The following is a 25,900-nucleotide window of genomic DNA, read 5'->3' as shown; positions in this document are numbered from 1 at the left end:
CTGTATGGCGACGGGAGCCTTGGGTCGTGGTGGGGGAGGTGGAGGCCCGTTCTGGAGCAGGGAGATGGAGTAGGTGGTGTAGCCCAGCGGAGGCGCCTCGACCTGGAACACCAGCTCGTTCAGCGCCAACCCTCGCTGGCCCCTCAGGGCCTTGGTGGCCTTGGACACGGGGATCACCTGCGGAGGAGCAGGGGAACAAGGTCTTACGCTCAACTCTTAAAATGACTAGTAAACTGATATCTCACACACCCTACACACACACACCTGACTTTCTACAGGTTTGCCCTGGGCATCTGCAACGCTGTAGGCACTGCCGTTAACAGGCAGCCGTACGGACCAGCTAACGGGGTGTGCCAGGGGGTTGTACACGTTCATGGTGAACTGAGAGAGAGAGAGAGAGAGAGATTAATCATAACATTGTAATAACTTAACATCTTTGGTAAACATAACACAAAGTATGTATAACACAGAGTTAAGCTGTAACACTACATAACAAAAGTGATATGCTTCCAATATATCCATATAAGAGAGATTGGCGTGGTGTTGTACCATTTTGCTGGATTCGGTCAATGGGCACACGCTGATGTTGAGGTTCTCACAGAACGCACGAGGGACATCAGAACCAGTGAGGACGGCCAGAGAGTTACGGACCAGCACCTGAGAGAGAGAGAGAGAGAGAGAGAGAGAGAGAGAGGGAGAGAGAGAGATGGTTGGGCAAGTGAGATGGAGAGAAAATGAAAGGTGCAAGTAGCAGGATCAGAGGGAAAAAGGGAAAACAGCAGAACAGTAGTAGTAAAGAGAGAGAGAGGAAAGAAAGAAAGAAAGAAAGAAAGAAAGAGGTGGACAAGAAAGAAAGAAGGAAATAAAGCCCACACGGGCGTGTGACTGAACCCTACTGAAATTAAACTACAGCTGTGGTGCGCGTTGACTTCTCATGTGTTTGTTATCAGCACCAGGTCATCAGCTCTGAGGACCTCTCTCACAGCACCACCAGAAACCAATCCACTGCGGAAGCAGATCACCAGCGGACGGACTGTCCATTCTCCACACTCTATTGTCCTTGGTAGCGGCACCTGGACCGGACTGCCCACAAAGGGGCCCATTGAGCGGGGAGGACCCCGGCCCCTGTCGGCAGCTGAGGTACCTTACAGTGGGCAGGTGAGGTACCTTGCAGTGGGCCCAGCCAGTGGCCAGTCTGCGGGCGTAGTCGTTGGCCACGTGCTGCTTCTCCGTCCCGGACACCGCGTCGTGGTGCTGTGCCACCGCCATGGCCTTCCCTGCCAATCAGAGCACAGCTTCATGAGGGGGGGGGGCTGTGCGTCATCCAATCAAGATCAGGTTTGCTCAACATCTTTAATAAGGTTCCCCAAACGGTTACACTTTCCGTGAAGGCTTTAATCAGGTTCACTAAACGGTTACACTTTACGTGAAGGTATAAAGGCCGGGGCCCACCGGACACGGCGTTCAGCGGTGTGGGTTTGACGTGCAGGATTTTAGAGCAGTTGTCTAACCTTGTGCGGCTGCCGCGCTGCATACGTTTTTGGTGGGCTTTGCTCCATTAAAAACAATAGAGTTCAAATGTGTTTCTTCATGTACAGTAACACGCCACGTCCGTGTCTGGTGGGCACCAGCCTTAAGAGTGACACAACACTGTCATGAGTATAGACATATATACATATATATATATATATCTATGGTCATGAGTGTGTCATAAACATTATAAATAAGTCAGAAATGTTTAGGACATAAAGCTTCTTAATGCTTCTGTCATTAATCGTCATTCGTTTTTTGTCATGACGAGTTAGGGTTAGGTTTAGGGTTCGGGTTCATGTGTCATGACAGTGGCCCAATCCCAATGTCCGGACTCACAAACTCACGGACTTTGGTGCGCGTTCTCGCGAAATTCGTAAGTGCTTAGGGCTGTCCCAATGTCGAATTACAACGGGCGGGAGGGTTTGAGTAGACACTTACCGAGCCCTTTCCGTGAGTCTGCATCGGTGCAGACTTAACCTAAGGGAATTACCCACAGTTCAAAGTGTTGTGACGTTTACCGCGGAGATCATAGAAAAATCCGGAAATTAAGGTAAACAACAGCACGCACGACACACGTGCATGGTGCAAATGTTAGCAACGTCTTTGTTAGTAAACATCGCCAAGGTACATGTGATCTCGTGAAGTGCTGTCCCAATCCCAAATACCTATCTGAGCCTATGTGGCCTCACACACTCACTCACTTAGCACCTGAGATCAATTAAGTCTGTGAGTCTTTAGTTCTTAGTCTTTAGGGCTGACATTGGGATTGGGCCAGTGTCAGGTCACTGTTATGTAGATACCTTCAAGTACAGTGTTACTCACTAAACATATTGTCTACATATTGCCAGAAATACAGTTCTTGTGTGTGCTATCTCACTTGGTCAAATAAATATGATTGTGAATCAGATTCTACAGTATAGACTACAGAAGGTTGGTCACTTCCTGACTGTTTTCTTAACTTCGTTTAAAATAATACCACTCAACAATGAATGAAAAGACAACAAGGACCAAGTGTTTGGTTTTGTCATATGAGCATACGACTTAAGATCATCCATATTTAAAGCACGCCAACAACGCTAACCTAGAAATCTGGCGCTGAAACGTCAGTATTCCAACATAAACATATTGAGCGCTGAAAGTCCGACTCACTCATGGTGTCGCTGGTTCCCTTCCCAAAGGGGCCGCTCCTGGACCTCGGCCCGCCCAGAACCTCCAGCTGATTGCAAGTCTGGTGAAAGGGGGGAGGAGGGCACGTAAGTAATCACTCCTTCAAACCTAGTGTGACACTATGGGTGGGGGGAATGGCGCAGTAGTGCAAAAAACAATTCAGCCTACAGGTCCGTCCCCACTGCAAACAGTAACGATGAGCACAAGGACATGAACGCCCACACTGACCAACCATGAGGAGAGTCACCAGGAACAGTATTCAGTTTCATTAATGTCCCATCTTAATTTCAACGGATTCTGATTAGTTCTCCATGTTAGATCATTCACGTGGTCATCATTATAGTGTGCATTATAGACGTTGTGATCCTTAAACTGATATGTTTACTGTGCCAACACAGTATTTTATGCCATTCACTCAGATGAGAATATCAGATCAAAAACTCAACTCAACTGCAGGGGGAAATCTGCTGGCATGGACACATATTGATCATCAGGATGAGAAATAATTAACAAGACTAATTAAGAGACGTTTGGGGAGAGAGAGTGTTGTAAGGTAGTCAGTGTGGTAACCTGTAGGTGGCTGTTGCTTTGCCTCTCATAGCGCTTCAGAGCAGGTCGGCTGGTGAAGTAGCCCGTCCAGAAGTCATGAGCATCATCGGCGTATGGGAAGAAGTCGTCCGTCTTCAGGGCCCTAAGAGGGAGAGAGAAAAAAAAAACAAGAGAAAAGAAAAAGATATAAAAGACGAGACTAAATGGTTCCACTTTATTTGAGGGTATCAACATAACAGTGGCATGACACTGTCATAAACATTATAAACAAGTCATAAACGTTGATGACATAGTGTCAAGGCAAGTTAGGGTTAGGGTTCATCTGTTCATGACACTGTCATGTCCCTCTTACATAGATACCTTCAAGTACAGTATAGAGAAGAAAAAATGAAATTGAAATGAAACTGAATTTCCAGTTGAAATAAATCCTACTGTAGCAATATCAAGCCATATCTTCTAGTGTGAATGTGTTGCAGTAACATTACATTACAGACATCACAGTAAACTAGCCATATGAAATGCTTATTACCAACATCCAATGAAGTAGTAAGTAGTTGAGTAGTATGAAGTATTAAGTAGTTGAGCAGGCAGAAATTAGCCTTTCTAACAACGTGTGTGTGTGCGACTGTGCGTGTGTGTGTGTGATTGTGTGTGTATGTGAGTGTGTGTGCACGTGTGTTTGTGTGTGTGTGTGTGTGTGTGTGTGTGTGTGTGTGTGTGTGTGTGCACGTCTGTGTGTGTGCACGTGTGTGTGTGTGTGTGTACAGACCAGGTGGAGTTGGTGCGGTGGAGCTCCTGCAGGTAGCAGGAGGGGGTGGAGTAGAGCACGTTGACGTTGCTGCCGGCCGCCTGCTGCCCGTTGACGTAGCGGATGAGCTTGTCCATGTTCTTGTACCACAGGTTGGCGTTCTCGTACTGGAAGTCGGAGCCCATGGTCATGATGATGTGGTTGGTCTTGTAGATTTTGGACTGGGGGAAGCACAACATCGTCACAGCAATCAACATACTTGCAAAGACTTATGCAAATAACAACATAACTGTACTGTGATCCCAACCTTGTGATGTGTGATGTGATATTGATGTCAGTATTGGCAGATCACGTTAGGACAATTGAGAATTAATGATGATCAATCACATTGAGGGGTTTCTACAGACACACAGGTCCTATATGTATTGAAAAATGACTTACAAAATCACATACATCATGATAAAGTACACTGTCCTACTAAAGATGGGTCATCATTCTCTTACCTGGGCATGGGCTGTGTCCAGAAACTTCCGCACCATCTCATCCACGTTGAAGTCTTCCAGGTCTGGGTCGTCACGGATCGGAGAGTCACTGCAGGACTGGTCCCAACAGAAGCCCTCCGGAGGGTTGTAGCCGTTGGGAAGGATGCCTGTGAGGGACACACAGAGCAGTGGGAAAAGAAAGAGTCACAGGAAAGAGGTGAAAGTCTGTCGTTATATTTACAATCAGTTTTCTTCAGTACTTGACAAATGTTTTTTCATGAATACTTTTACAATAGCTGTTCTACAATACTTAACCATGGTTTTTCAATTTCCCCTTCACCCAAATCCCAGAAAACTCTTGATGCGCTATTGCTATGGGAGATTTATTTCTGTAATCCTAGTCATGATCAAAACACTAACTCAAACTAATGGGACATTTTCAGCAGCCGAAATGACTGATAGTGAAAGAAGGAACACAACAAGACACGGTGAAATCCCTGACTGAAAAATGAGAAGTATCAATGACAATGGACATCATGCACAAACAATTTCTTTCCTTTTTAAGCATCTGTATTGTCTTAAGCCATCCTAACACCAGACTTTGACAAGATTTGGTCTTTTACCAAATGCCCCCCCCCATTCAAGCTTTACTCAAAAGACTACAATCTTTTAAGAATTTTTCCCAAATCTTGTCTTGTGGTGTATGGGTAGCATTAGTTAGATTAGCAATCTTTAATCTCTAATCTCTTGCAGGGTTGTACCCCGGCACTATGCGCTGGCAACCAGACTTCACTCCCCAATGTCAATCTGTAATCATTGGGCCCATTTTATGAAACAGTGCACACAATCCTGGGCCTTTATTCCATATAGTTCCCTACAGTTGTACCCAACGACAGCTGGCTAAAGAGTGGTCTTGGTGTTGAGTAGAGGTGGCAAAAACAAGCAAAACGAGATACAACGTACAAATACTATTGAAGCATCCTGATCATGCTGATGGCTTTGAAACAGTTTGAAACTTGTCATCATCACTGTCAAAGTCATGTCTGATCATGTGTGAAACCATGGTTTCATAACTTCAAATCAGGTCAAAACCATGGTTTCATTACTTCAAATCGATTCAAAACCACACTCTCAAAATGAATGTGTTGGAAACAACACATTTCTGTGTCCAGATAGGAACAACACAGTATGAGTGGTTTCCAACACATTGCTTTTGTTATTTGTTATACACTATGTGTTGAAAATAACACAACTTGTGTTGTTTTCATAACACATCTGTGTCCAGATAGGGACACCACAGTTTGTGTTGTTTCCAACACATTTGTGTTTCATTTCACTCAAACGATCTGCTTTTGCCACGTCTAGTGCTGAGGGCTGGCGTTGGGGTGTTTGGTGTTGGTGTTGGTGTTTGCCGTTGGGTTGTTTGGTGTGGGGTGTTTGGTGTGGGGTGTTTGGTGTGGGGTGTTTGGTGTGGGGTGTTTGGTGTGGGGTGTTTGGTGTTGGTGTTGGGTTGTTTGGTGTGGGGTGTTTGGTGTTGGTGTTGGTGTTGGTGTTGGGTTGTTTGGTGTGGGGTGTTTGGTGTTGGTGTTGGTGTTGGGTTGTTTGGTGTGGGGTATTTGGTGTTGGTGTTGGGTTGTTTGGTGTGGGGTGTTTGGTGTGGGGTGTTTGGTGTTGGTGTTGGGTTGTTTGGTGTGGGGTGTTTGGTGTTGGTGTTGGGTTGTTTGGTGTGGGGTGTTTGGTGTGGGTACCGGTGAAGAGGTCAGCCATGGGGGGAGAGAGACTCTCGCTGGCCCTCCACAGCAGCTCCAGCTCCAGGGCCTTCATCCGCCGGCCCTTGTCCTGGTAGTCCAGCCGGCCGAAGAAGAAGCCGTCATAACCCATCTGAGACCAGGACGGAGGACCACGCCCAGGCAACAATATGGAGGGAAGTAGAGGAAGTTGCAAAGTTGAAAGTATTTACGCTATTTTTCATTTACCAGATTTTATTACGTGTCCATTCCTGCAAGCCGTTATTCGTGAAGTACCATTGGCTAAAGCAATATGATGCTAAACCTTTGTCAAAAACCAACAAAGCTTAAATGCAATACAACACAGTTACCCAGCTGCATTGTTTCTTTGAAAACATAATTTTGTCGCCTCCGTTTCGATTCTCAGATTGTGTCCATTTCTGATTTTAGTCCAATTTTTCCAAGGGCCTGACTCTAAACCACCCGTGTTTACCTGGGCGAATATGGAGGCGTGTTCTCGGGCGTGTCCGAAGGGGTCGATGTGCCAGGCGACACGCGGGCGACCACACGCGCCGAAGGTGTCGTTGAGGAAGCGCAGGCCCAGGGTCATCTGGTCGATGACCGCGCTGTAGTGCGTGGTGGCCTCGTCGCTCATGCACCAGCCACCATTTATGAACTCCAGACGACCTGAGAGGAGGAGTGAAGGAGTGAGTGAGTGAGAGTGAGAGAGTGAGTGATTGAGTGAAGGAGTGAGTGAGTGAGTGAGTGAGTGAGTGAGAGTGAGAGTGAGAGAGTGAGTGAAGGAGTGAGTGAGTGTGTGAAGGAGTGAAGGAGTTAGAGAGTGAGTGAGTGAGTGAGTGAGTGAGTGAAGGAGTGAAGGAGTGAAGGAGTGAGGGAGTGAAGGAGTGAGGGAGTGAAGGAGTGAAGGAGTGAGGGAGTGAAGGAGTGAGGGAGTGAAGGAGTGAAGGAGTTAGAGAGTGAGTGAGTGAGTGAGTGAGTGAGTGAGTGAGTGAGTGAGTGAGTGAGTGAGTAAGTGAGTAAGTGAGTGAGTATCAGGAAGAGAGAGGGAGAGAGAAACAACAGGAAAGTGGATGGTGAATTTGCAAAAAGTGACTACATTTATTTTTCTACTGACACTACTAGTGGCAAGGTAAATGCAACAGCTCCAAATCACTGTGTCTCACTGTGAGGTGATCACATGTATGATTGGTTGTAAAACTACAGATGACGCCTTCCAAAGTCTGTTTACATAAGTCACATCCTTACAACCAGTACATGTACATATGACTGAGCCTGATCCAAAACGCTCATTTAAAAGAAAATTGGTCAGACGGATTTAGAGGGTTTTGCATCTGAACCCTTCTTATACCCATCTAGGCTCCCCTTCCTTCCTGACCCAACTCTAGATCTCTATCCTACACCACTTCCTCAGCACTGAAGGCCATTTCCGCCGCTACAGGCTCCTGTGAGGTGGCGGTCGCGGTGGCGGTACCTTCGTTGACGAGCTGGGTGACGACGCGACGCGTGGCCGGGTCCTGCTGCTTCCACCAGCGGTAGAAGAAGGCCGACTCCACGTAGATGAAGCGGCGAGACGGGTCCTTCTGAAGCTCCTGCACCACCGAGTCCAGGATGTACTGGACGCCGGCATGCTGGATGTCGTTACGGTCTGCGTGTTGGACATACAGCACACACACACACACACACACACACACACACACACACACACACACACACACACACACACACACACACACACACACACACACACACACACACACACACACACACACACACCTTTTCAATGATATATTATGTGCACATACAAATGGTTTTGTTGATGCTCACTTCCATGAATGCACTAACAGCACATCTCATGAATGCATGCAGAAACAGACATTAGTGTATCATTGACAAGCATGCCTGTCTTGAAAAGACAATAAAGCAGACCCTCTAAAATAGTGTCACATGACGACTACAAAACTGCTGAAAGACAATAGAAGTTTTGAAAGTATGTTAAACATTAATTTTAAAATGTGACAATCATATGGTCATCATGCATGACAACTCCTCCACATGCATGCTGACTCCTACAATGACCCTTCAACTGGCCAGATGTAAACCTATCAAACTGTTATAGCCCACAGTACCCCTACATCACTGTTATGCCACTATGCAGCAGGCAAACTTACTTCATAGCTTTTGGTCTAGCATAAGATGGTGCACAAAGTGTCTAATAACACAACTGCAAACCTATTCGGCAAAAAACTTTAATTTCAAAAGATTCTGACCTCCGTAGTAGTACTGGTCGACGGTCTTAAGCCAACCCACATCGTCGTGTGTATGTGGAACCAAGTGAACGTTGAGCATGGACTTGTCGGTTGCAGGACATGACTGAAATGTTTCACAGGCATCCACATAGAATTCAGAGTTCAGGCGAAAACAAGATTACTAAGTGAAACAGAACACTTTTATTTAAGTAGGAGCAGCTGTCTTTCTTCTAAGAACTGCAACCGCAAGCGTAAGGAAGTTAGGATAAGCATCTCAGAAAAAAATCTTCTGTTTCCTTAGACAGACTCTCCTCCACACGAGACATGTTCGACACAGCGTATTTCCGAGTGGTTATTTACTCACCTCATATCCACAGACAGGGTTGCGAATATTGGTCGGAAATCCATAAACACTGGATTGGAAGACAGAAAACACCAGCACCACAGCTGTGCATCGGTAAGCCGCCATGTTGACTGTCTGTGCCTGTCATATGACAACGTTTTTTTTATTTACCCACGTGACTCTCCTTCCGTAAACCAAAGTCTGGCAACCAGCGGGCGGCAGCGTGTCGTAGTAGATAGACAGTGAAAGAAGGTCGTTTCATTATAATGTAAATAGAATATTGCTCAGTCTAGCTTTGGAAATAGGCTAGGCTACTTGTTGAGGATGACTAAATGGTTGTTGTTAGATCTAGTGTATATAGGGCACTAGTTAGATCATTAAATTAGTGACAGACAGCAAGACACAAACAATTTAACAAGAATTAGACAACTGATAGTATTTATTAGGCACAATGAATAGACACAGTGTGAGCTAACAACACAATTGCAAAGTCACAAACGCAACAATCAGAATAAAGTGAACGTGAGAAATAAAAACAAATAACAAATTCAAGGCAACACAAGTAGCCTACCTCAGCCGTGTTTTCTTATGAATTAATCCTGCCTGTAGCCTATAATTATTTGAGTCCCATTGAGATCTTAAATCTCTTGTAGGGAGCCCTGGGGCCCATTTCAGTATCATTCCTTCAATACAAAACAATAGGCAAGGCCTATCTTGTACATACAAATAAGTGTACATCAGAAACAAAGTTATAAAAGCAGTCTATCATATGAACAAATCTAAACACGGCCCACCACACATCCATGTAAACATAAATCGGGACTGCTGGCAGTTTCTGCATTTTCCCATTGGAGCATGCAGGCAGTGTGATATTTACTGTAGATCTCTTGAATGACACAGTCTTAAAAGTCTCCTTCAACTCACCCATTTAACTTAGCACTGCTCCTAAAAAAAGAAAGTGAATGAATATGTTTCTCACCAAAACCAAAAATTGGTAGGCCTAAACCACTAGGCTACAGTCAAACTGGCAGAATACGGGGAAAATAACAGAATGTACAAAGACAACCACAACAGAACATGCTACAGAGGTTTTTTAAGTCCTTTAACTGATTTGTAAATAGTGTTTACTGATTCTGAAAAGTCGAAACTGTTTGCGGTATCTGACACTTTGGTATTTTTTGGTTACAAATAGGTGTCTGATGGTCAAACCTTTCATATATTCAAGGTGAACGGTCAGACGGCGGAATGGCCTTGCTGGATCTGAGCATAACTTTCAAATTATTACTTGTTATTACATATGTATACTTCACACATCTTACATTTGGCTGTTTTGTTTGGAATAATTTTTTTTACCAAGGTTCTCCTGGCCACCATGTTAATAGATTGCTTTCTGCAGCATTTGCTAGAATCAGAGTGTATTATTAGTCTCCTTGACTGGGACCACAACAGTAGGCACAGCAGTAGTGGACAGTGTGTAGTGCATAGGTAACAGAAGTCCAGTAATTAGTAAGTTTATCTGTAAATCTTGGTGACAGCTTCCTGTGTAGTGCTGATGGGATGCTGGGAGGTTGTTGTTATTATTGTCGTTATTGTTGTTGTTGTGCTAGAGCGAGCGATCGAGCCAGCACTTAGGAGAAGTCACCTGAGCATGTCACCCTCACCTTCGCTGAGACCCAGAACCTCACAGTGACAATGGCGCTACAGTTGCCCCTCATCTCCCCCCTCCCACCCCAGTCAGAGTCAAAAGCCCTCTTTGTGGTTTGGGTGTAGACAGGATTAGGGCTATGGAAAGAATTGAGCCAGTACACCGGGGGGGGGGGGGGGGGGGGGGGGGGAGTCTGGGTGTACGGTGAACCTCCGATGTGTGGACCGTGACAAACCCATTATGAGGTTCGTTATTGTGGGGCTGACATATCATCCATCCGTTAATCTTTCATGAGTGACATGACAAGGTATCCATTTTTCATCGGTGAAATGTAATCCGTTTTTATTCACATTTCACACCAAGCGTAAAGAATGGTGTGTGTAGGCTGTTGAATTGGACTCCTGCTTACCAGTGAACAGCTTTCATGGAAGGCAACAATCTTAAGTCTTTCTTAACCGTTGAGTGTTTTTTAACTTTTCGTAACCTTTTTTGAGGACTGTATCAGGTGTAAACCATGGTCTCGACCATTTAGCAATGGCAGTGGAATTTTTGGTCATTTTGAGCAGGACAGGGGACGAGGCTGGCGCAGCCGGGGATTTAGGATGAGGATCAGATAGATGGAATGTGTGTGTGTGTGTGTGTGTCAGTGTGTCAGGGAGTCTCCATCGCTCTTTTCTGTGTGAGTGTGTCTGTGTGCGTGCGTGTGTGTATGTGTGTGTGTGTGTGTATGTGTGTGTGTGCGTGTGTGCGTGTCAGGGAGTCTCCATCGCCCCTGTCTGTGTGAGTGTGTCTGTATGCGTGTGTGTGTGTGTGTGTGTGTGTGTGTGTGTGTGTGTGTGTGTGTCTCTGTGTGTGTGTGTGTGTGTGTCTGTCTGTCTGTTTGTCTGTCTGTCTGTCTGTCTGTCTGTCTGTCTGTCTGTCTGTCTGTCTGTCTGTCTGTCTGTCTTTCTGTCTGTCTGTCTGTCTGTCTGTCTGTCTGTCTGTATGCTTGTGTGCTTGTGTGTGTGTGTCTGTGTGTGTGTGTGTGTGTGTGTGTCTATGTGTGTGTGTGTGTGTATATGAGGTGGGGCATAGAAGGGGGCACAGGGTGAAGAGGCCGTGGTCAGGTGCAGGAGGAGTCTCCGTTGCCCCTGTCCAGCGGGCATATGAGCAGCGTGGAGTCCAGGTCCAGCCTGAAGGCCGGGTACACCGGCTGCGAGAAGGTGCAGCGGAAGGTGTGCAGCAGCTCGGCGGCCTCGGCCAGCCGGTAGAAGGACAGCTCGCCCTTGTGCCGGTCCAGGTAGACGCCGATGCGCGGGCTGGGCTCGGCCGCCACCGTGATCTTGCGGTTGTCGTGCCAGGCGGCGTAGCCGGCGTGCGTGCAGCGCAGGCGCCACGAGTTGTCGTTGCGGCCCAGCAGGCAGGGCTTGCCGCCGCCCTTGCGGCCGATGGCCCGGTAGGTGACCCCGACGTCCACCCAGCCGCCGCCCTGCCACTCCACCTCCCAGTAGCTGGCGCCGCCGAACTGGCCCTCCTTGCACAGCACCTGCGCCACGCTGTCGAAGCGGAGCGGGTGCAGCGGGTACGCCTGGGGCTCCTCGCCGCAGTGGGCGCCCTGCGGGCCGTCCAGCAGGAACAGGGTCGGGTGGGCCGTGTCGGGGTCAAGGGTCAGCCGAGAGGCGTCTGGAGGCGATGCGGAGAGAGAGGGGAGTGGAGAGGAGAGAGGTAAAATGTATCCTGATTAGAAACATTTCAGAATAAATCTGAAAATCTAAGAATCTGAAATCTAGAAATGACTGATTCACTGTATAGAGAACAAGTGAACATTTCGATCACAGCTGTGGTCTCTTCCAGCGCGGCCATCTTGTTTAAGAATATGATAGAATAGAATATAATCTTTATTGTCATTGTACATGTACAACAACATTTTAAAGTGCATGTAATTTCGATAGTTCAATAAAATAATCTATTAAAAAATAACCCTCTAGTGATGAATAAATAGTAAACTAAAAGTCTAAAAGGAAAACATGCAACCACACACACACACAATGCAAAATAAGCCGGTTCTGTATGTGGTGGGTGGAAGCCAAGAGGTTGGTGATGTGAAGAGGAAGGGTTTACATGTTATCACGCCCCCAAACAGTACATTCACTCTTCACACTCCCCTCACAAGCATGCATCTGGCATATCACATTGTATTATTTATCATTTGGCAGAAGTTCTTATCCAGACTGACTTACAGTGAACTAATTACAATGACAGTCAGCCACCCAGGACTAACTCAAAGTTAAGTGCCTTGCTCAGGGAGATACTGCTGAAAGCCCATGGGCTGGACCTCACAACCTTTGGGTGTTCCATTTGGAATCCTAGGTCTCTAATCACCACACCAGCATCAACACATGAAAGGACACTAGAGGTGAGTGATGGATGGAGAGGGTTGAGAAAGAGTGTGGGCTAGCCTGGTGCTGCTGCTATGCTTCCGATGATTCCTGTTTTCAAACCATTCACTGTGTGTGGTTTGCACAAATATTTATTTAATGTTGCCGCCGGGTCGCTAACGGGCAGAGAGAGAAATGACCCAGAGCTCTAATAGACTAGCTGTTAGCTGTTACATTTGAGAAACGATCCAGGGCACTATGAGACTAGCTGTTAGCTGTTACATTTGGGCTGATGACATTTTAAGTGGCAGCATGGGATGAGGGGAGCTATGTTGCAAATGCCGTCCTTTCCAAATTACAGAGGAAGAATACTGACACAATATTCTTTCACTTGTAAAAAAAAAAAACATTTAAATGCTGCTCAGGTTTTTGCAGATGTTTCCTGTTAAAACATATCTGATTTTAGTGTCTTGTTTCTGCCGATTACTTACTCTCACATAAATCATAAACTGGTCTAATTTACAAATCAATCATTCTTGAAGAATTGAAGATGTACTAAAATGTATGGAATGACAGTAAGATCCTTTCTATTCTGCATACTCTACTATAGGTAGCCATTAAACATTAATCTAAGTCTACTACAGAACTTTGTAACATCTGACATGTTACACACTTCACTAAAACTTAATAACTAATGAGTTTCCGCTAACAACCGTGACAATGCCCCAAGAACAAATGGAGAACATGTTAGCCTCATCTGGCTAATCAATCAAACGGAAGGCTGCAAGCAAGCAAGACAGTGGAGCTGATAGTAAAACAGTAGGATCAGTGACAATAATTACACACAACACGGTTTGGCAATCACTAACTGTGCCGTTAGCCTCTTCCTAATGAAGATTGTTTGGCTATCCTAACGAAGAGGCTAATGTTAGCCTAGCCGTTGGATCGCTAGCTCTTCCGGAGCTAATGACCGGACGATAAGATTGGACAGTGGGACATTCTGATGAATGACAGTGACACCGGTCACACGAGCCCGCGGTTTGGCTATCCCGCTGACACACTTAACTTCATGACATCATTAGAGGCAGAGACCACGAGGATCAGGAAATGGAGCAGGGGAAGGGGAGAGAGAGAGAGAGAGAGAGGGAGAGCGAGAGAGAAAGAGATAGAGAGGCAGAGAGAGAGAGAGAGATCTGATTTCTGTGAACGTGGCGGCCGTGTGCCAGGCGCGTGTCTCGACACATGTCAGGCGGGGAGAGAGAGAGAGAGAGAGAGAGAGAGAGGCGCAGCCGCAGAGCTGCCACAGCAGTGTGAAAATGAGTACATCTCTAAGGTTACATGCTACGTTAGCCATCACCCAGGATGCAGTGGGCCTCTGGGAGTACTTACACCTCAGGAAGGTTGACCTCAGGCGCTGATCCGAGGGTTGAAGGGCCAAGGTGGAGAACTGAAAGGCCATGGGCACTGACACTAAACCAGAGAGAGAGATAGAGAGAAGAGAGAGAGAAGAGAAGAGAGGAGAGGAATAGTAAGGGAAAAAACACATTACAATGTCAATTCCTTCACTAGTGAAGATGACTTGCTCAACCCATCATGGTGACGGTACACCCAATGAAACATTTCCCCTCTAACTCATTCCCTTTTCATGGCCCAACATGAAAGACACAACCCAAAAAGGCCTAATCCACACCCCAAAGAAAAACCCTAATCCACACCCTATACCCCCAATGGAAACCCCTAGTCCACACCCTATACCCCAATGAAACACCCTAATTACACACCCCAATGAAAAGCCCTAATCCACAACCCACAAAGACTTCATTCTCACCCCAATGAAAAACCCTAATCCACAACCCAGTGAAAAACCCCAGTCCACACCCCACACCCCAATGTGAACCAACCCCCCCCCCCCCATCCACTCCTGCCCCAAGGCATGGGTACCCAGCTAGCCAAACACGTGTCAGTGCATATCAGTGTCTGAGCGACAGCGGGCTGAATAATTCAGCACTAATGAAAGAATAACACTGTGTGTCTGTAAATGGCATGTCGGGCTCCAGCTGAGTGTCAGGTGAAGTGGGCCAGGCTGCCCCGGGGACGCACAGACGCACCGGCACGGGAAGCCTGATAAGAGGGACCGGATGGATGGAGAGAGAGAGATAGAGAGAGAGAGGGAGAGGGAGAGGAAACCCTGGCCTCCTGTTTGGAACCACACCAGCGGTGCCTTGTAAGGGAACTTTGGCGGAGTTGCCGGTCGGAAGGGGGAGGCGGGTGGTGAAACAAAAGGGGACACTTGCCTGCTTGCGATTGCGACTGCGACTGCTCGTCTGTGTTTTTAAAGTGAGGTGCACCGGCAGCCGACGCTACAAAGGAACAGAGTTTTATCTTTTAATGGCGAGGCAGTGATTCTGTGGTGGGCGTGTGAGGTGATTGATGTGGGCAGTGGAACAAAACGTCTTGATGGATGGGTGAGCTGATACATCATATGACAAGCTCTCAGATCGCCGGGCCTTACCTTTCTGACTTTCTCCAGCGATGGCGTGAGATGAGTTGTCATTTGCTACATAGAAGAGAGAGAGAGAGAGAGAGACAGAGAGAGTGATAAAGAGAGAGAGGGGGCAACAAGAGAGAGAAAAGTACAAATGTGTAAGTGGAGAGTGATAGGAGCAGAGATAGAACAAAACAGTCACGCAAAATGTATTCATACACCAGTGTATGGTCTGAGGTGTTTACTATGAAGATACAATATGTGACAAACCACACACCATACAGCTGCCTCCCACATAGTTTACTTGTGTCATTTTAACGATTCGACAAGTGACATTTCAAGCCGATTCCATACCTTACATTCTATACCTTCATGCCTCAACTTTTTTGAACTAGCAAGATTTAAGATTGTATTGTGCTTTGTGTGACTTTGTTGTACCCCTGTTGTACCCAAGTGTTTAACAGTAATTTTTTGCAAAGAATACATTTGCCTTTCACTCTGAAGAAGAACAATGGCTGACACTGAAAAAATGAATAATTCATCAGACAGCAGCTTTGGCAGCTGGGCGAAGTTGTGACAAAATAGATTGCTGTGGTGACTCAGACACGCGCGCCGGAAGGTCTTCCCTCCGCTCGGCCCTCGGTGGACGATGGTAATAGCCGATTAGACACTGATCTGTTACACTCGCCGCTAAACTCGGCCCGCTCAAGTGACCCGCGCTCAAATCTAATCTCATTCTCCGATGCCCTGCCCGCAGTAACATAACCCTTGACTACAACATCGTGGCAATCCGGTAAGCCAAGTCCAAAGGCGCACACGTATCCGCCCCAATCCATGCCCTTAGCCCTTGGAACCCAGAGAAGGGTGCAGTGCTCCGGTCTCTGCCAAGGATGCACACTGACTGCAATTTCCCTGAGAGGGATCTCAGGCAATGCTATAAGATGCTCACTCTTTCTCTCTCTCTCTTTTTATCTCGCAATGACTCTCTATCTCATACTCACTCCTCTCTCTCTCTTTGTCTCTCTATGACTCTCTCTCATACTCACTCCTCTCTCTATTTGTCTCTCTACGATTCTCTCTCTCTCTCTCCCTTTCTTTAATGAAGGCTAATGACACACTGACTAGGAGCACGCTCTTTAACTTGTGACAGTATGTGTGCTAGCTGTGTGAATGATGTGTTATAACTCTGTCTTCACTTCTTCCCCTCTCTCTGACTCTCTCTCTCTCTCAATTCAATTCAATTCAATTCAATAAAGCTTTATTGGCATGAAAGTTTCATCAACATTATTGTCAAAGCTCAATTACATGTACACACGTAAGGGGTTAAAGAAAATAAATTAACTGTGTAATTAACGTATAAGAGGACATAAATAGAGATGCACCGATCGATCGGCCGCCGATTGGAATCGGCCGATTTTCACGTGATCGGCCACGACCGGCGACCGGCCGGTCAGTCTGAGACATGCCGATTTTATGCCGGTCAAATGCACTCGCACGTACTTGTAACAACATCACACTCACACAGCTGAGTTTGCAAAGTTTGATGAAGCTAGGCCAACAGTCAGGGCTGGATAAAGCGCTAATACTGAGTTTTTCTATGCAGCGAACGCTGTGCTTTGCCATATTGCGTGGAATTTACTATAGGCCTACTAAGCTGTCACTTCAGGTTACAGCGCTCATCAAAGCCCGTCCTTGCCGCTAATTGCGTGCCCACAGCTGAACCACAAGCGCTATCAATAAGCAGCGACATAGCACGGCAGGAATAAACATAGTTTTGCTTCGGTTTGCCAACTTATCATGTATTCTTTCACACTACTACAACAACTAAGTCCGATTTACACATTTAGAGGTTTATTTCATTACCTTTTGTCTGATCTCGCCTGTATATTTCTTCTAAATTCGCCAAAAGTTAGCATTGTTAGCGTGTTAGCGTGTCATAAACTACCGCGACCGTGATACAAAACATATCATGCTTGGTGTCGTTGGAAAGCTCCTGCATGACGTTATGCCATCCAAATATGGACACTTCCTTAGTATCCCAAGCAATCGCGAAAGTTCAAAGAAGAGTGTGGACTGAGAATGTAAGTCATTTGCTGTGTTTCAAGGCTTCTCAAAATTATTCTTTTTTGTTGTCATTTTCCAACATCTCAGCCTATGTAGCACTAACTTCAGTTATCAGTATTCTGAAGATATTTACAGTTGGATATTGCATATGGATGTGAGAAGAAAAGAAATAGTGTTCCTAGTGCATTTCTACATGTGTGAAATTAATGTCCCACACTGGGATTACTGCAGCTGAAGAAGACTTGAAGAAGAATCTGTCTATTCACATTTTTCTACCAGCCATTGATAAGTTGATTAGGCCTACATTTCTAACATGTTGTATTAAAAAAAATATAGGCTAGAAAATAACTCTTTCTTTGTGCTGTAAAGTGGTTAGAAGAAATTAAATCGGAATCGGCTAAAATCGGTATCGGCCGGCCAAACTCGATGAAAAATCGGAAATCGGAATCGGCCAAAAACTTGCAATCGGTGCATCTCTAGACATAAAAGTAGACATAGATCGTAGACGTAGACATTTATCTCTCTCTCTCCCCCTTTAATGAAGGCTAATGACACATTAACCAGGAGCTTGCTCTTGTGACAGTGTGGTGGCTTGTAAAAGCCAGAGTGGTGTTCTGGCTGACCACTGTGTTAAACACTCGAGACCGTGTGTGCTATATAAGCCTCCCTGGGACCAAAAAAAACGACAAATAATTCATTATAGGGTTATTTGTCAGAAAGCCTGCATGTGTGGTGCAAAACCGAGTGAAGAACCTTTAAATACCGTCAGCCAGATGGTTACTGATACTGTTATAGATACCTTGAGTTGTCTTCATCTTCTTTTTCTTCTCTTCTCTCTTTCTCTCTCTCATCTCTCTCTTTCTCTCTCACTCTCTCTCTCTTTCTTACTCTCTCTCTCTCTCTCACACACCTCTCCGCAGCATTCATTGCTGAACTCTTTAAATTACGGTAATGCCTCCCTGTCTGCTTGTCTGTCAGCCTATCTGTCTGTCTGTCTGTCTGTCTCACTCTCCCCTCCGTTTAGATATTTTCCACCAGCGTGTCGGTCTCACCTGCGCGGCTGATCTTGTCCACCTCCTCGGCGCACAGCTCATCCATGCGGGCGCGCAGGTGGCACAGGGCACGGCGCGTGCCGCTGAAGCACTCCGTGGGCACGCCGGCTGCTCGAGGGCGCCGCCCGCTGGTCGGGGGGATGCAGAGCGAGGGAGCCGTCTGAACACGGACACGCAGAACACACAGACGGAAGGAAGCAAACGTCAGAATCAGGATGCAAGCAAGTTAACTGTGACGCGGTAGCTGACGCCTACTTGATCTGCTCCCCGAGCGCCGCTGTTGGGCAGGCAGCTCACTGCTCTGGGTTAGTGTGTGCTTCAACTCACTGTGTATTCACGGCATGCTGTGTGTGTTCACTAATTCACAAATTAGGATAAATGCAGAGACCGAATTTCCCTCACGGGATCAAAAAAGTATATATACTATACTACTACTATCTCTTGATAACTGCCATGTACAACCTAAACTCAAAACAAAGGAGAAATTCCCAGGTGAGATGATGCAAACTCCACCACTGACTTAAACCAATGGAATTAAACCGATAAAACCGAATGAAGCCTAAATTAGCAATGAATCTCGTGGCCACACCTTATGGATACGATTACTGACTCCTGTCTGCGGGAAATGTGTTCATTTCACTACAGCACAAGTAGACACAATGCCCACTTCCTGCAGGTAGGAGCCAATCACCAGTGGGCATGAGATGGGGTTTAGGGACGAGCGGCAGATTCACACAATCCATTATATATATATATATATATATATATACTATATATATGTGTGTGTGTGGTTATGGTTGCTTATGGTATGTTGCTTAGCAGACGCATTTGTCCAAAGCGAATTCAGCCTAAATTAGCAATGAATCTTGTGGCCACACCTTATGGATATGATTACTGACTCCTGTCTGCGGGAAATGTGTTTATTTCACTACAGCATTGAGTAGACATTGAGATTTGGAATAGGGTCACTGATTTTCCCCAAAGCCTGTCTGTGTGAGTAAAAGGCCGGATGGTCAGTGTGCTGCTATGTTGTGGGTCCCTGCCAATGAGCCCCAATGAATCAGCGGCAGCTCCTTGTAAACATGAGAAAAGAATCCGCGCCAGTCTCTCCATATCTGGCTCCTGCCAAGTGATTTATAACACAGTTCAGATCAGTTCTGCTGCCAAATTGTTCTTGTATGTCAACCTTGTCTGGCAAAGAAAACAGTCACATAAATTCACATAATTCTGTTTATAAATCATAAATTTCACATTCTGAATTCAGTTACTTTTTTACAACGATGTTATTACATCTACTACTCAGAGAGACAACACCATAGATCTCCGCAAATGTGTAGAAAAGCACAAATGTAAATCAATGACAAAAAAAACTATGACACCATAAAACTCCACACATTCCTCTGCAGCTGTCACTGCTCACTCGTGATTGGCCCCTACCTGAGGGAAGTGGGCGTTAACAGCTGTCACTCATCCCTAAACCCCACCTCATTCATACCAATCACTGGCCCATTACAGAGAGTGGGCGTTGACAGCTGTCACTCGTCCCTCAATACCACCTCATGCCCATTGGTGATTGGCTCCTACCTGCAGGAAGTGGGCGTTGACAACTGTCACTCGTCCCTAAACCCCACCTCATGATCACTGGTGATTGGTATAGCTGCAGGAGGGCGTTGACAACTGTCGCTCGTCCCTAAATACCACCTCATGCCCACTGGTGATTGGCTCCTACCTGCAGGAAGTGGGCGTTGACAGCTGTCACTCGTCCGTAAATCCCACCTCATGCCCACTGGTGATTGGCTCCTACCTGCAGGAAGTGGGCGTTGTCCTCGCTCAGCAGCAGCTGGCCCATGTCGTGCTCGCGGCGGCGGAGGTCGTCCAGCTCGCGGCGCAGCTCCTCGAGGTCGCGTTCGGCCCGTCCCAGCAGCGCCCGCTCCCGCGCCTCCAGCCGCGTCCGCACCTCCACGCCGGCCTTCTGCAGACGCTGCGCCAGCTCCGCAAACAGCACCTCGCTCTCCTGCCGCACCGCCCCCGCCGAACTCTGACCCCCGCCACCGGGACAAACAAACACAACAAACAAACAATCAGACAAATGAACAAACAAGACAGACAAGCACAGCATCGCGGGGGTGAGTTAGGAGGGAGGGACACAACAAACAAACTAATAAACAAACACGACAGACAGAGCGAGTGGCAGATTCACACAAGCCATTACATATAAATATATATATATCATATTATATATGTGTGTATGCTTATGGTTATGGTTATGTTGCTTAGCGGTTATGGTTATGTTGCTTAGCAGACGCCTTTGTCCAAAGCGACATACAAACAAAAACAATACAATAATTAAATGTAGCAGTTGATCAGACTAAAGTGTTGACTAAAGAGAGTAGCAACATAAACAATAAACAGTATCAATGTAAGCAAAGCTAGTGACTAAATGTAATCATATACATATGTATTTTGTGGATGACATGATCGAAGGAAATAGATTCCAGAAAAAAATGGAAAGATAAATCTACGGACTGACAGACAGACAGATAATAGTAGGTTCGGTTGCCATGTCACGGCAACAGAATATTGCAACAAATTGTCAACTAAGGATTAAAACAACACATGTAACCAAATAATACAGCACATAGGTTAGATTGTAATAAAGAGAGAGACACATTTAGATTTCATCTTCTGACAAGGTTAGAAGAGTAAGGCCAATGGGATTTGATGAGATCAGATCAGATCTAAACCCTACATTTATTCCGGGCCCAACAACAGTTACACTTGCACAGCACTCTTTGTTGGACACTGAACTGTGATAACTCCAGACCAGATGGCAGGATTCACAATCATTTGTCACACTCAACGCTGACAGCGCAAAGAGGAGCAGGAATGTAGAGCTCTGTGGCAGGCGAGCACACACACACACACGCGCGCACTCACACACACACACACACACACACACACACACACACACACACAAAAGAAGGTTCAAGTTCTTCATACTTTACTTGTTGAGTCATTACACAAACAAAAGAGACACAGCAGAGCTCTGGTGGGCAGGAACCATGGTGACAAACAAGCTGCCACTTTCTCCACACCTAGCACATTTCAGCACGTGTACACACCACGTACACTTATCATAGGTGTGTCTGACAACGCCCCTTCAGACGACCTACAGCACAGGGAGTTTCTGACGAACGAAGGTCAGTCTTGTGCTCTCCTAGACATGGCATCACACCAGTAAATTCACTTTCCTTAAATACCTTCCCTTAAATTCATAAATGACTTACAATTCTTACAAAAAACACTATTAGATTCTAGTTTATGTCCTTAGAAAGGAAAACTCTTCTCTGATCTCCTCAAAAAGACACACACACACACACACACATACACACACACACACACACACTGTATAGACGGACAGAATAAATGGACAAACTACAAAGCACCCCCCTCCACCGCACACACACTCAGGCCCCCCAGCAGCTGTTTTTTTGGCTGCAGTCTGAGACCTCTTCCTGAATGATCTCACAAAACACAGACTCTAGCCCAGGAAGCTAAGGGGATTTGTCTCAATCAGACTAATGCACCAACTGTTGTGAGCCATCACCGACAACTCATGAATGGGAGTCACTATGGCATCTAAAGGGAAGCTATTAACACGGACTCCGACCGGTCCTCTTTGAACAATTTGTCCATTTGGTAGCCTCACTGACACCCGACTTATTCTCTTATTCTTGAAAACGGGTCTGGGCATCCTTGGTTCACCTCTTGTTTCCAACCAGCGGTGAAATGAAACCTAAACCCCCAAACCCCAAACAGGGTGGGCAATTTTGAGCTTTGTAAACCCTGTTTTTTTAGTGATCAGCTTTTAACAAGAGAGATTAACATAATTTATTTTAGTCAGACTTTTTTGTGTGAAAAGACTATCCTTTATAGGACAATAAAGACCTATCTAAAATGTTTTGATTGGACAAATATCCTCCATAATATACCCACATAACTTAAATATGGATAGCATTTCAAAAACTACAACAAAACAAAACAATTGTGTCGTGACTTTTTTTTTTGAAGATGAGAAAGGACATACTAACAGGGTGGAAGAAGACTTCAGGGACAGTTTGTGACTTTGCACTACAGACATGAAAATGGACATGTTATTGGCATCTCTGCTCTGTGTGAACTGATATGGTGTGGAGAATGCGTAACTTGACTAACACAAAATGTGCAACTGATGACCAGCTCTGAGGACGAAACACTTATGTGTCCTCCACATTCAAGAGATTCCACACAACATGCGCAGTTGCTAAAACTTCTCAACTTGGTTTTGATGTGCTCTTGATTCATTAGCATCCATAAAGCACGCTCAGGGAGGAATGCTACCTCGAAATGTCCAGCCAGGAGATGAGCAAACGTAGACGACATTAAAGAAAACATTTCCATTGGATCTCCCTTCTCTTGCCGCTACTATCCCAGAACTGGTTCTGGCAGGCTACAACTGGATCTGCTTTACACATAACTGGATATCTGCATAAGCTTTAGTGCATTTTTGTTCCACCGATGTAAAATAACTGGAGCACATATCGCATCACTGTGTGGAATAATTAACGAATCATTATCTTGAGCATCAATCACTCATCAATCCCCGACCAGTCCACGGCTGAAGTGCCCTTGAGCAAGGCACCTAACCCCTCACTGCTCCCCGAGCGCCGCTGGTTGGGCAGGCAGCTCACTGCTCTGGGTTAGTGTGTGATTCACCTCACTGTGTGTTCACTGTGTGCTGTGTGTGTTCACTAATTCGGTTAAATTGGGTTAAATGCAGAGAAATTTCCCTCACGAGATCAAAAAAAGTATATATTCTATTCTATTATATTATATTATATTCTATCCACAAAGAATTGTTTGTGGTTCCTTCCGGAGGACACTTCTCTTAAATATTTACATAATACTGTTATTACAATTTTATAATGCTAATGACTACAAGCAATTGTATCCAACCTGGACCTTCCCATTATCACTTAATAATGCTAATATCATCTCCGATAGAGATCTAGTGTGATCAGTGAGTCAGTCTTTTGGGACACCTCAACGTGTGTGCAACAGGTCAGATCCCCATCTGCTATACTGTATGAGTCACACTGCAATCCAGGACAGACCCCCTCCTCCTTTCACTCTTCTTGAAGATCAAATGACGTGGCAAAAGAATGTTTGTGCTTGTGTTGGGAGCCTCATACTTCACAACTGCACTGCTCCGCACTTTAGCAACCAAAAAAGGGACTCAGGAGATAGCTGAGAGTAACTGTCCCCCCCCCCCCACACACACACACAAACACGTACACACACACACACACACACACACACACACACACGCCCCTACTGTCCGCTCCTCTCACCTTGAGGGACTCCAGGGTCTGTTGGCATTCCTCCAGTTCCCGCTCGCCATTCCGGATCCGCATCTGCACTGTCCGCTGAGAGTCCTCCAGCTGGGCCTGGAGAGGGGGAACAAACGCGAGACAAGGTCCACTTTCATCATCTCCAGGACATGTCTGATTAGGGCACGTGGTGTGTGTGTGTGTGTGTGTGTGTGTGTGTGTGTGTGTGTGTGTGGTGCTTACAATTAACTTGTCAAAACTTGTGTGGATAGGAGAGAATATAGCCTGTTGATGCTGCACAAAAATCACACTAAAACATGCTATGTCAGGCAAGTTCTTTGAAATCGTTATTTTTCTTGTGTGCCGTTTCTTGACATGTTCTCTGCCTGATTCAAGACGTTCTCTAATGGCACTTGCCCCTCAGCATGTCTGTAAATAGCACGACCTTCAGCACACGGTGTCCAGAAACAGAGGTCGTTCCATCCCCACCCACTCACACGTCCCAGACCTTGTTTTGTAGGCTAGATTACAGGCAGGCATCCTAACTTCTCCCCTATCCATGGAGTGCAGAACAGGGATGAGGAGGAGGAGGAGGGGGGGACTCAAACCACATGACACATGTACACGCGTAACACACAAACAAGAGGGAATCCCCCCCTACCGACAACAACACCGCCGTCGCGAGAAAACATACAACCATACGGAGGAAGAACCATGTCTAACCTTCCTTCGGGCTCTCTGCGTGTTCTCGTAATGCAACTCTTCCTGGTCACACTCGCACAGCATGCAGTCCCCGTTCCATTCCGACGCCTCGGCATCGGAGCCGCCGCCCTCCAAGCCGAGCCTGTGCTGAGCACATAGCCTCTCGGCGAGGTTAGCTATCGCGGCCACCAACTTGTGCCGCCGCAGAGTCCCCACTTCGCGGTGCGGAGCGACGTGGAGGTCGCAGTACGAGGCGAGGCACGCCAAACACGACTTGACTGCTTTGAGCTTCCCGTCGATAGGGCAGAAGTCGCAAGGGACGTCGCCCACTCCGCCGCGGTAGAGCTCGGGTGCGGTGGCGCTCAGCCCGTCGGTGAGCTTCAGTTTCTCCACCACTTCTGCGAGGACGGTGTTCCTGCGCAAAACCGGTCTCGGACTGAACGTCTCTCGGCACTGGGGGCAGCTGTACGGGCCCGATTCTGCCTGGTCCCAGTAGCTATTCATACACACCATGCAGTACGTGTGACCACACGGTATCGACACAGGGTCGTTCAATATATCCAAGCATATTGGACATCGGAACTGACTTTCCGTCACCGAAATATTGGCCTGAGCCATGCCTCTCTGTTACTGGTTCTGGCGAGGTTGCAACAAGTGTAGAGCTGTATCCAATTCGTCAAATGTTGTCTGCAGTTTCTGCCTGCCCCGAGGTCTGAGGATATGCTATGTTAAGTAACTAAACACCTAGGAAAGCTGTCGGGCATCCCCATGGAGTTGGTTACGCTGGTTCCTGAGTCAGATTTGGACCCGGGAGGTTTTACAAATACAAACCATGACGTCAGAAATGCCGAGCCCTTACCGTAGTGTTTGAGTTAAATGCGCAGTAGTAACGACAGCAGCAACTCTACAGCACACATAACTATTTCTTTTTTAATGGACACTTGTATCCCATATGGCTCAGAGCGACAGTGAAATGTACTATTTTTATTGTCATGTTTTATTGCAAACTAAATCCAACCTCATGCAATGCTTTATCAACTCAGCAGACACACATGAGTCTGGATGTATTGGTTAGGCTACCAAATATTTGTTTGGAAGCCAAACACAGGGTATTACTGAGGCAGAGCCTATTCATGGGTGTAATCAGGTCTCTTTCCACAGGTGTATAAAATCAAGCACCTATAAATAGAGGCTTCATGGTGCTTGATACATGCAGCTGTGGCAAGGGACCTGATGAAACCCAACAGGCAGTGGCAGGTATAGAGTGGGGAGAGATTATGACACCATGATGCCCATTACATTATCAGTAAGGATGAAAGGGAGTGGAATGAAATGAGTCCATGTGTTAGCTCCCATGCATGTTCTCCTTCCCTTCAAACTCTGTCAAAGGCCTTGCTGGGGCAGAGAGGA

At 46.3% G+C, this 25,900-nt stretch overlaps 2 protein-coding genes across 3 annotated transcripts in view; both read right to left on the bottom strand.

The window, feature by feature from the left end:
* Positions 1-8,958, bottom strand: part of man2b1 (mannosidase, alpha, class 2B, member 1) — a 16,163-nt gene extending 7,205 nt beyond the window's left edge. Inside the window, exons 1-13 of the mRNA XM_062544251.1 lie at positions 8,838-8,958; positions 8,495-8,597; positions 7,699-7,872; positions 6,700-6,893; positions 6,228-6,360; positions 4,501-4,646; positions 4,019-4,218; positions 3,271-3,391; positions 2,683-2,761; positions 1,168-1,277; positions 550-657; positions 265-381; positions 1-177 (exon numbers count right to left, since the gene is read on the bottom strand). The exon at positions 1-177 is cut by the window's left edge and continues 6 nt beyond it. Coding sequence (XP_062400235.1) covers positions 1-177; positions 265-381; positions 550-657; positions 1,168-1,277; positions 2,683-2,761; positions 3,271-3,391; positions 4,019-4,218; positions 4,501-4,646; positions 6,228-6,360; positions 6,700-6,893; positions 7,699-7,872; positions 8,495-8,597; positions 8,838-8,942 — 1,767 coding nt within the window. The 5' untranslated portion in view covers positions 8,943-8,958. The remainder of the gene's footprint in view (positions 178-264; positions 382-549; positions 658-1,167; positions 1,278-2,682; positions 2,762-3,270; positions 3,392-4,018; positions 4,219-4,500; positions 4,647-6,227; positions 6,361-6,699; positions 6,894-7,698; positions 7,873-8,494; positions 8,598-8,837) is intronic.
* A 1,687-nt stretch (positions 8,959-10,645) lies between these two features.
* On the bottom strand, positions 10,646-25,278 carry LOC134090372 (E3 ubiquitin-protein ligase TRIM47-like). 2 transcript variants are annotated; one of them, XM_062544249.1, is made up of 8 exons: positions 24,512-25,278; positions 23,810-23,905; positions 20,224-20,457; positions 18,420-18,579; positions 15,331-15,375; positions 15,113-15,178; positions 14,208-14,288; positions 10,646-12,123 (listed from the first exon to the last, which is right to left on the bottom strand). In XM_062544249.1, the coding sequence occupies exons 1-8, from the start codon at positions 25,106-25,108 to the stop codon at positions 11,564-11,566; spliced, it is 1,839 nt and encodes a 612-aa protein (XP_062400233.1). In that variant the 5' UTR covers positions 25,109-25,278; the 3' UTR covers positions 10,646-11,563. The 2 variants fall into 2 exon arrangements, with proteins under 2 accessions (XP_062400233.1, XP_062400234.1); XM_062544250.1 differs by lacking the exon at positions 15,113-15,178.
* Positions 25,279-25,900: the final 622 nt, after the last annotated feature.

This window comes from Sardina pilchardus, chromosome 1, assembly GCF_963854185.1.
Source record: "Sardina pilchardus chromosome 1, fSarPil1.1, whole genome shotgun sequence".
Lineage (NCBI taxonomy): Eukaryota > Metazoa > Chordata > Actinopteri > Clupeiformes > Clupeidae > Sardina > Sardina pilchardus.
The sequence above is the reverse complement of the archived record's forward strand: the minus strand, read 5'-3'. Positions and strand labels throughout refer to the sequence as shown.